Here is an 11,359-nt window from a genome sequence, read left to right on the forward strand (position 1 = left end):
GGTGGGTGTCGTCTATAGGCCCCCGAATAATGATCTGGAGGTGGGGCGGGCTGTTAACGCGCAAATAAGTGCGGCGTGCAGGAATGGGACGGCAGTAGTTATGGGGGATTTCAATCTGCATATTGATTGGTCGACCCATGTTGGACGAGGTGGGCTCGAGGAGGAGTTCTTGGAATGCTGCCGGGATAGTTTCCTGGAACAGTGTGTGTTGGAGCCGACGAGGGAGCGAGCTATCTTGGATCTGGTGCTATGTAATGAGGCGGGTAGAATTAGGGACCTTGCGGTGAAGGATCCTCTTGGAGAGAGTGATCATTGTATGGTGGAGTTTCTGTTGCAGATGGAGGAGGAGAAAGTGGGTTCCCGGACACGCGTCCTTTGTTTGAATAGAGGGGAGTATGGTAGGATGAGAGAAGAATTGGCGAATGTGGACTGGGGGAGTGCGTTGGAAGGTAGGTCTGCTGAGGAGCAGTGGAGGATCTTTAAGGAGATCTTTCTTGGTGCTCAGCAGAAATTTATTCCGATGGTTAAAAAGGACAGTAGGAAGAGAGGTAATAAGCCGTGGATAACGAAGGAGGTGAAGGAAAGTGTTAAATTAAAAGCGGAGGAATTTAGAGTAGCTAAGAGCAGTGGGCGAGAAGAGGATTGGGAAAGGTTTAAATGTCAACAAAGATTGACAAAAAAGTTGATAAAGGAGGGTAGAAGAAGCTATGAAGCTGGGCTAGCGCTTAATATAAAAAAGGATAGCAAGAGTTTTTATAAATATATAAAAAGGAAGAGGCTGGCTAGGGTGAACGTTGGTCCCTTAGAGGATGAGAAAGGGGACCTAGTGGTAGGGGATGGGGATACGGCTAAGGTCTTGAATAACTTTTTTGTTTCTGTCTTCACGGAGGAGGACGTGAATAATTTGCCGGGTGTTAGCGATGGAAAGGTGGTAGGACTGGAGGGTCTTAATGACATTACTGTTACTAGAGAGGTGGTGCGCGACAGACTGGAGGGGCTGATTGTGGACAAGTCCCCAGGACCGGATGGAATGCATCCGAGGGTTCTGAAAGAAATGGCGGAGGTTATAGTGGATGCCTTGGTGGTTATTTTCCAGACGTCGCTGGATTCCGGGGAAGTGCCGGAAGATTGGAAAACGGCTAATGTTACGCCGTTGTTTAAGAAGGGTGCCAGGCAAAAGGCGGGGAATTATAGGCCGGTTAGTTTAACGTCTGTGGTAGGTAAAATGTTAGAATCCATCATTAAGGAGGAAATTGCGAGGCATCTTGAAGGGAATTGCTTGATAGGGCAGACGCAACACGGTTTCATTAAAGGGAAGTCGTGTCTGACAAATTTACTGGAGTTCTATGAGGATGTGTCTAGGGCGGTGGATAGAGGAGAGCCGGTGGATGTGGTCTTTCTGGATTTTCAGAAGGCGTTTGATAAGGTACCTCACAAGAGGTTACTGCAGAAGGTCAGAGGACATGGAGTTGGGGGTAGGGTGTTAGCGTGGATAGAGGATTGGTTGTCAAATAGGAGGCAGAGAGTGGGGGTCAATGGGTGCTATTCGGATTGGCGGTTGGTGACTAGTGGGGTGCCCCAGGGGTCGGTGCTGGGGCCTCAGCTATTTACCATTTATATAGATGATCTGGAGGAGGGAACCGAGTGTAGGGTGTCGAAATTTGCTGATGACACCAAGATTGGGGGAAAGGCAAATTGTGCGGAGGGTGTGGAGAGTCTGCAGAAGGATCTAGATAGGCTGGGCGAATGGGCCAGGAAATGGCAAATGGAATTTAATGTTGGCAAGTGTGAGGTGGTCCACTTTGGTAGGAAGAATGGTAGGAAGGACTATTACTTACGTGGCGAAAAACTGCAGCAGGCGACGGTGCAGAGGGACCTCGGGGTCCTTGTGCATGAGTCGCAAAAACCCAGCCTGCAGGTGCAGCAGGTGGTCAGGAAGGCGAATGGGATGCTGGCCTTCATAGCGAGGGGGATTGAATATAAAAGTAGGGAGGTCTTGCTGCAGCTGTATAGGGCATTGGTGAGGCCGCAGCTGGAGTACTGTGTGCAGTTTTGGGCGCCGCACCTGCGCAAGGATATTTTGGCCTTGGAGGGAGTGCAGAGGAGGTTTACTAGGCTGATACCGGAGTTCAGGGGGTTGAGCTATGAGGAGAGGCTGAATAAACTAGGCTTGTACTCGTTAGAGTTTAGAAGAATGAGGGGAGATCTCATTGAGACGTATAAGATGATGAATGGGATGGATAGGATAGAGGTGGACAGACTCTTCCCGCTCAAAAAAGACAGTAGGACTAGGGGGCACAGCCTCAAGATAAAGGGGGGTGGTTTAGAACGGAGTTGAGGAGGAACTTCTTCACTCAAAGGGTGGTGAATATCTGGAATTCTCTGCCCGTTGAAGTGGTGGAGGCTGCCTCGCTAAATATTTTTAAGACGCGGGTTGATGGGTTTTTGATAAGAGAGGGGATTAAGGGTTATGGGGAGAGGGCGGGAACGTGGAACTGAGCCACGACAGATCAGCCATGATCTTATTGAATGGCGGGGCAGGCTCGAAGGGCCAGATGGCCTACTCCTGCTCCTATTTCTTATGTTCTTATGTTCTTATAACCATTAAGAAGGGAAGTGGGGAGGCAATAGCTTAGTGGTATTATTGCTAAATTATTAATCCAGAAACTCAGCTAATGTTTCGGAGACCTGGGTTTGAATTCCGCCACAACAGCTGGTGGAACTTGAATTCAATCAAAAAATAATTGGAATTAAGAATCTACTGATGACCGTGAGATTATTGTCGATTGTCAGAAAAATTCATCTAGCTCACTAATGTCCTTTAGGGAAGGAAATCTGCTGTCCTTACCTGGTCTGGCCTATATGGGACTCTAGAGTCACAGCAATATGATTGACTCTCAACTGCCCTCCAAGGGCAACTAGGGATTGGCAATAAATGCTGGCCCAACCAGTGATGCCCAAGTCCCACTAATGAATTAAAAAAGCTTAGAACCATAAAATCCCTACAGTGCAGAAGGAGGCCATTCAGCCCATCGAGTCTGCACCGACTCTCCAAAAGAGCATCTTACTCAGACCCACCACCCTGCCATATTTTAAAAATCCCAAGTGGCTTATTAAGAAATTGAATTTAGTAGATCTCTTTTGTAGATTGACACTAGGTAAAATAACTATGGGAATTGTTGGAATGTCATTAAAAACCCAGCAGGTTCACTAATGTGCTTGAAGGAACATGGCCAGCCATTCAAGGCACTCTGGTCACTCCATTCCCACGCTGCACAGTTGTCTGTTAATGTCCTCCAGAATGGTCAAGAAGTGCAAACTTGCCGGTATCTCCCACACGCCAAGAATATGTAACAAAACTTTTTTAAGAAGGGGCTGTTTATAGATTGCAGAGTAATGTGTAACTAGTGCTGGAGGAAGGAAGGCACAGGTGGGAAACCCCTTGAGGTTGTGAGAGATAGGGTGAGGATTTCAGAGCAGAGATGGGGAAATCTTCATGCCAATTGACTGGAGTGAAAGTGTAGTTGGCCACCACCAGAGGGTGGCAGAGTCCAATGTTGTGGTGTTGAAGATGTAGCATTTTTACTGAGTTGGAGTTTGTTTCGACTCTTGGAGATGTTAATTTCAAAATGGGTATATGACGGAAAGAAGTAAACCCCAAGTTACTGCTATTGTTACTTAACTATTGTCTTTCAAGTTAAAGCTGCATTTCTTACAAAAAACAAGCTGTTATTAAAGAAAGCTTTCATTTATGTAGCACCATTCATGGCCACACGATGTCTTGATGCACTTTACAGATCATAAAGTGCTTTTGTAAAACAGTCACTGTTTTAATATTGCATAGGTGGCAGTCAGTTTGCAGTTTGCGCAAGGATATTTTGGACTTGGAGGGAGTGCAGAGAAGGTTCACTAGGCTGATACCAGAGATAAGGGGGTTGGACTATGAAGAGAGACTAAATAGACTGGGTCTGTACTCGTTGGGGTCTAGAAGGATGAGGGGGGATCTTATAGAGACGTATAAGATAATGAAGGGGATGGATAGGGTAGAAGTAGAGAGATTCTTCCCGCTCAGAAAGGACAGCAGGCCTAGAGGGCACAGCCTCAAGATAAGTGGCAGGGGGAAGCAGTTTAGAACGGAGTTGAGGAGGAACTTCTTCACTCAAAGGGTGGTGAATCTCTGGAATTCTCTGCCTGTTGAAGTGGTGGAGGCTGCCTCGCTAAATATATTTAAGACACTGGTAGATGGGGTTTTCACAGTAAAAAGTCTGACAACACCAGGTTTTAGTCCAACCTATTTATTTGATAATATACTCACTAGCTTTCGGGTTAGCCTCTTCGTCAGGTGAATGGAGAGTTCTGGCCTCAGACAGAGCATATAAAGCACAGACAGTTTAGAGATTACTGATTAAAATGGTTTAAGGTTAAATGATTTAAGGTTGTTAAGAAGGCATACGGTGTCTTGGCGTTTATTGGTAGGGGGATTGAATTTAGGAGTCGCAGCGTCATGTTGCAACTGTACACAACTCTGGTGCGGCCGCACTTGGAGTACTGTGTGCAGTTCTGGTCCCCACACTACAGGAAGGATGTGGAGGCTTTGGAGAGGGTGCAGAGGAGGTTTACCAGGATGTTGCCTGGTATGCAGGGGAGGTCCTATGAGGAGAGACTGAGGGATTTGGGGTTGTTTTCACTGGAAAGAAGGCGGCTAAGAGGGGATCTTATAGAAACATATAAGATGATTAGAGGTTTAGATAGGGTGGATGGTGATAGCCTGTTTCCTCGGATGGAGAAAGCTAGCACGAGGGGGCATGGCTTTAAATTAAGGGGGGGTAGTTATAGGACGGATGTCAGGGGCAGGTTCTTTACCCAGAGGGTGGTGAGGGACTGGAATGCCCTGCCTGCTGCAGTTGTAAATGCGCCTAGTTTGGGGGCATTTAAGAGATTGGTGGATAGGTTTATGGACGAGAAGGGATTGGTTTAGATTAGTGGGTCAATGTTTTTTTTTAAAAATAAGACTGGTCGGCGCAACATTGTGGGCCGAAGGGCCTGTTCCGCGCTGTTATGTTCTATGTTCTAAAATGCGAATCCTTACACCTAACCTGCTGTTCAAGACCTGAAGTGGCTGATAATGTGAGTGGAAGGAGCACTGATCACAGTTTAAAGAGATGTGTATTGTCTCCAGACAGCACAGTAAGTGAGGTTTTGCAAACCCAGGCAAGTCACGGGGGTTACAGATAGTGCGACATGAACCCAAGATCCCTGTTGAGACCGTCCTCATGTGTGCGGAACTTGGCTATCAGTCTCTGCTCAGCGACTCTGCGCTGTTGTGTGTCGTGAAGGCCGCCTTGGAGAATGCTTACCCGAAGGTCAGAGGCTGAATGCCCGTGACCACTGAAGTGTTCGCCAACAGGAAGGGAACAGTCTTGCCTGGTGACTGTCGAGCGATGTTCATTCATCCGTTGTCGTAGCGTCTGCATGGTCTCCCCAATGTATCATGCTTCGGGACATCCTTTCTTGCAACGTATCAGGTAGACAATGTTGGCCGAGTTGCAAGAGTATTTACCATGTACCTGGTGGATGGTATTCTCACGTGTGATGATGGTATCCATGTCAATGATCCGGCATGTCTTGCAGAGGTTGCTGTGACAGGGTTGTGTGGTATTGTGGTCACTGTTCTCCTGAAGGCTGGGTAGTTTGCTGCGAACAATGGTCTGTTTGAGGTTGTGTGGTTGTCTGAAAGCAAGAAGTGGGGGTGTGGGGATGGCCCTGGCGAGATGTTCGTCTTCATCAATGATATGTTGAAGACTCCGGAGAAGATGTCGTAGCTTCTCCGCTCCGGGGAAGTACTGGACGACGAAGGGTACTCTGTCCACTGTGTCCTGTGTTTGCCTTCTGAGGAGATCGGTGCGGTTTTTCGCTGTGGCGCATCGGGTTTTGACAGACAGGGGAATTAAGGGTTATGGGGAGAAAGCGGGAAAGTGGAACTGAGCCACTTCAGATCAGCCATGATCTTATTGAATGGAAGGGCAGGCTCGAAGGGCTAGATGGCCTACTCCTGCTCCTATTTCTTATGTTCTTATGTAAACTGCAAGGTCCCACAAACAGCAATGTTATAATGATGAGATCATCTGTTTTGTCATGTAAATTAAGAGATCAGTATTGACCAGAACACTGAGGATAACTGGCCTGTACTTCTTCAATATAGTGCTGTGCGCTCTTGACACCCGCCTAATAGGGACGTCAGGTTAATGTCTCAACTAGTAGGTGATACCACCAGCAATGGAGCACTCTGTCACTGAACTAGAGTGGCAGCTTTGATTTTTGTGCTGGAATCGTGGAAAGAGATTTGAACCCACGGCTTTCTGACTCAAGTGCTACCAATTAAATCAAGGCTGATGCATCAATGGGTGTTTTGAAGCAGATTTTCCGTGACCAGGATTTGACCCTACATATTTTATTTGATTTATTATTGTCACATGTATTAACAGGCAGCACAGTAGCACAGTGGTTAGCACTGCTGCTTCACAGCTCCAGGGTCCTGGGTTTGATTCCTGGCTCGGGTCACTGTCTGTGTGGAGTTTGCACATTCTCCTCGTGTCTGCGTGGGATTCCTCACAGTACTCCAGTTTCCTCCCGCAGCCCAAAGATGTGCGGGTTAGGTTGATTGGCCATGCTAAGAAATTGCCCCTTAATGCCCAGGGATGCATAGTTAGAGGGATTAGTGTGTATAATATAAGAACATAAGAACATAAGAAATAGGAGCAGGAGTAGGCCATCCAGCCCTTCGAGCCTGCCCCGCCATTCAATAAGATCATGGCTGATCTGTCGCTGCTCAGTTCCACTTTCCCGCCCTCTCCCCATAACCCTTAATCCCCTCTCTTATCAAAAACCCATCAACCCGCGTCTTAAAAATATTTAGCGAGGCAGCCTCCACCACTTCAATGGGCAGAGAATTCCAGAGATTCACCACCCTTTGAGTGAAGAAGTTCTTCCTCAACTCCGTTCTAAACCACCCCCCTTTTATCTTGAGGCTGTGCCCCCTAGTCCTATTGTCTTTTTTGAGCGGGAAGAGTCTTTCCACCTCTATCCTATCCATCCCATTCATCATCTTATACGTCTCAATGAGATCTCCTCTCATTCTTCTAAACTCTAACGAGTACAAGCCCAGTTTATTCAGCCTCTCCTCATAGCTCAACCCCCTCAACTCCGGTATCAGCCTAGTAAACCTCCTCTGCACTCCCTCCAAGGCCAAAATATCTTTGCGCAGGTGCGGCGCCCAAAACTGCACACAGTACTCCAGTTGCGGCCTCACCAATGCCCTATACAGCTGCAGCAAGACCTCCCTACTTTTATATTCAATCCCCTTCGCTATGAAGGCCAGCATCCCATTTGCCTTCCTGACCACCTGCTGCACCTGCAAGCTGGGTTTTTGCGACTCATGCACAAGGACCCCGAGGTCCCTCTGCACCGTCGCCTGCTGCAGTTTTTCGCCCCGTAAGTAATATGTAGGGATATAGTGGTAGGGCCTGGGTGGGATTGTGTTCAGTGCAGACTCAAAGGGCCTCTTTCTGCACTGTAGAGTTCTATGATTCTAAAACATAGTGAAAAATATTGTTTTGCTATACAGACAAAGCATACAGTTCATAGAGTACATAGGGGAGAAGGAAAGGAAAGGGTACAAAATATAGTGTTACAGTCATAGCTAGGCTGTAGAGAAAGATCAACTTAATATAAGGTAGATCTGTTCAGGAGTCTGATGGCAGCAGGGAAGAAGCTGTTCTTGAGTCGGTTGCTATGTGACCTCAGAGTTTTGTATCTTTTTCCTGACGGAAGAAGAATGGCGTACGTCTGGGGTGTGTGGGGTCCTTAATTATACTGGCTGCTTTTCCGAGGCAGCGGGAAGTGTAGTAAGAGTCAGTGGATGGGGGTTGGTTTGTGTGATGGACTGGGCTTCGTTCACAACCCTTTGTCTTTCTTTGCGGTCTCGGTCAGAGCCAGAGCCGTACCAAGCAATGATATATCTGGAAAGGATGCTTTCTATGATGCATCTGTAAAATTGGTGAGAATCGTAGCTGACTTGGGGAAGTCCATTGAATTTCATCAGCGACCTCTTGACCGTTGCAGTTTCATTGCAAAATGTAGGCTACCAGACTATTTAAAACTACACCAAGTATACATAGAACATAGAACATTACAGCGCAGAACAGGCCCTTCGGCCCACGATGTTGCACCGACCAGTTTAAAAAAAAACAACAATGACCCACTAACCTAAACCAACCCCTTTTCGTCCATAAACCTATCCACAGACCTCTTAAACGCCCCCAAACTAGGCGCATTTACAACTGCAGCAGGCAGGGCATTCCAATCCCTCACCACCCTCTGGGTAAAGAACCTACCCCTGACATCTGTCCTATAACTATCCCCCCTTAGTTTAAAGCCATGCCCCCTCGTGCTAGATTTTTCCATCAGAGGAAAAAGGCTATCACTATCCACCCTATCTAAACCTCTAATCACCTTATATGTTTCAATAAGATCCCCTCTTAGCCGCCTTCTTTCCAGCGAAAACAACCCCAAATCCCTCAGCCTCTCCTCATAGGATCTCCCCTCCATACCAGGCAACATCCTGGTAAACCTCCTCTGCACCCTCTCCAAAGCCTCCACATCCTTCCTGTAATGTGGGGACCAGAACTGCACACAATACTCCAAGTGCAGCCGCACCAGAGTTGTGTACAGTTGCAACATAACGCTACGACTCCTAAATTCAATCCCCCTACCAATAAACACAAAGACACTGTATGCCTTCTTAACAACCTTATCTACTTGATTCCCAACTTTCAGGGATCTATGTACACATACACCTAGATCCCTCTGCTCCTCCACACTATTCAAAGTCTTCCCGTTAGCCCTATACTCAACACATCTGTTATTCCTACCAAAGTGAATTACCTCACATTTCTCTGCATTAAACTCCATCCGCCACCTCTCGGCCCAGCTCTGCAACCTGTCTAAGTCTTCCTGCAAACTATGACACCCTTCCTCACTATCTACCACACCTCCGACTTTGGTGTCATCAGCAAATTTACTGATCCACCCAACTATACCCTCATCCAGATCATTAATAAAAATCACAAACAGCAGTGGCCCCAACACAGATCCCTGAGGCACACCACTTGTAACCGAACTCCATGATGAATATTTACCGTCAATCACTACCCTCTGTCTCCTATCCGCTAGCCAATTCCTAATCCAGTTCCCTAGATCACCCCCAATCCCATACATCTGCATTTTGTGCAGAAGCCTACCATGGTGAACCTTATCAAACCATGGTGAACCATGGTGAACCTTATACAGCACAGAACTCTGTAAGGCTTCATCACTGGCAGCTGGAGTACAAAGAATATCAATAGGAATGGTCACTTGTGGTGTAAGCATTGGAGAATATCAGTGCAGATGAAAAGGTGAACTTCAGGAGAGAATGAGAAATAAGTTTTTATTTTTATTAGTGTCACATGTAGGCTTACATTAACACTGCAATGAAGTTACTGTGAAAATCCCCTAGCCGCGCCACACCAGCCTTGTTTGGATATGCTGAGGGAGATTTTAGCATGGCCAATGTATCCTAACCGGCACATCTTTCGGACTGCGGAGGAAACCAGAGCGTCCAGAGGAAACCCACACAGACATGGGGAGAACGTGCAGACTCTGCACAGACAGTGACCCAAGCAGGGAATTGAACCTGGGTGCCTGGAGCTGAGAGGCAGCAGTGCTAACGTTGTGCCACCTGTCTATCGTATAACTGAGCTTAAAGGTCTAATTAGCATTGCCTGTTAATTTAATGCTCAATATTTTAAACTCTTGCAGCTTTATTCATTTCTCCAGGTGTTTAAATCGTTGGTAACTGCTCAATGCAACTTTGATTTTGTTTTTGTTTATTTCTGAGCTAAATAAGATTGGGCGTTTATTGTGAAAAGAAGAATATTTTCTGCAGTTATGTTTTTGACCTCTTGTTCCAGGCCAAGAAGAAGAAGAACATTTCCCAAGATGTGTTTGGAACAACATTCGGCCGAATCCACATGGAGAAGCAAGACCTCAGCAAACTGCAGACGAGAAAAATGAAAGGACTGAAGAAGAGGAAAGGAGAGAAGATGGTCGTTCCTGAGGAGGCAGAGAGCAGCCCCAAGATGGCAAAGCAACAGTAACGGGACTGCTGGTAAAAGCAAGGAATCTGGCAAACTTCACCACTGCTTTTTCAACTGATGAAACCAACTGAACTCCCAGCCCCAGCAAACACAGACCAAATAAATGTTGAAATGTCATCTGACAGACTTCTTACAACAGTGTTGACGTAAATGATTATGTTTTTATGATTGCACAATAGTGATGGTTACAATATTTCTGTTGGGAGAGTGAAATATCAGATTTGTGTAAGATGAAATGCTCCATATGATTGGGAAGCTGTACTGTTTGAGAAATCTGTCCTTGCAGAGTGGTTTGACCCACAGAAGTCAGCAATTAACTTCACATTGCTGGTTTAAATGTAGTTCCAAACTACATTCATGCTTGTTTTGGAGGGGTAAGTACTAAATCACTTCTAAATAGTGATGAGAAGTAAACAATTGGCCAAAAAAAAATCAATTTGGAAGAAATGTAAAGTTCTCAAAAGTATAATCGTTTTCCATAACTTGTGAAACAAATAAATTGTTTTTTGGATTTTGGAATGCAAAATGCTGGTTACTAGCAAAGTTTCATTGCTTTCAGTAGCACTTGGATCTTTTGGGTTAGGAACTTCAGTGTGAGCTTTGCATCTGATTCATTCACCAAAATTCCAGTACTTCTGTTTCGGATTTCCAGCAACCGCAGTATTTTGCTTTCTGTTCATAGAAAGCCTGTCTGGCCCCAGCTAGTCCACCACCTTCTGAACCCTGAAATGAAATAACTCATAATGGTAACTTAAATTTAGTAATAGCAGGAAATTTTGAAAACTATTGATTGGATATTTTGGCTATGGTCCATTTTTCTTCTGCATAATATTAAGTACAATTTTATTGTGCCAAAGGATATATTGTGCAATTGTTCGCCCCTTGTTTCAGTTACCCTCAGTGGGAGAATGTTTACAAGTCCATGATTATCAGAAGCTGCAGAGAAATGACTTTGGGTCATGAATGACGGAAACTTCACTATTCTCTTTTTTTGGTTATCAAGCATAATATTATGCCAGTTTTGTATCTGAAATCTATATTCTATTGGCTTGAAGCTGATGTCTCCTCTTCCCTTCCAGTGAATTTGCAGAATTGCTGAAATTTGGCATCTGTGATCTTACAGTGGCAATTCATTTTGCTCAGTTTTTTTAATCCATTCTATT

The 11,359-nt window shown here is 45.7% G+C and overlaps 1 protein-coding gene across 3 annotated transcripts in view; it reads left to right on the plus strand.

Annotated features, from left to right (window-relative positions):
* rpf2 (ribosome production factor 2 homolog) overlaps window positions 1-10,722 on the plus strand; it is a 39,163-nt gene extending 28,441 nt beyond the window's left edge. For all 3 annotated transcript variants that reach the window (XM_080192915.1, XM_080192916.1, XM_080192917.1), the window contains one exon: window positions 10,011-10,722. In XM_080192915.1, the coding sequence (XP_080049041.1) occupies window positions 10,011-10,196 (186 nt within the window). In that variant the 3' untranslated portion in view covers window positions 10,197-10,722. The remainder of the gene's footprint in view (window positions 1-10,010) is intronic.
* Window positions 10,723-11,359: the final 637 nt, after the last annotated feature.

This window comes from Carcharhinus amblyrhynchos, chromosome 7 (assembly GCF_965287045.1).
Source record: "Carcharhinus amblyrhynchos chromosome 7, sCarAmb.v2.hapA, whole genome shotgun sequence".
NCBI lineage: Eukaryota > Metazoa > Chordata > Chondrichthyes > Carcharhiniformes > Carcharhinidae > Carcharhinus > Carcharhinus amblyrhynchos.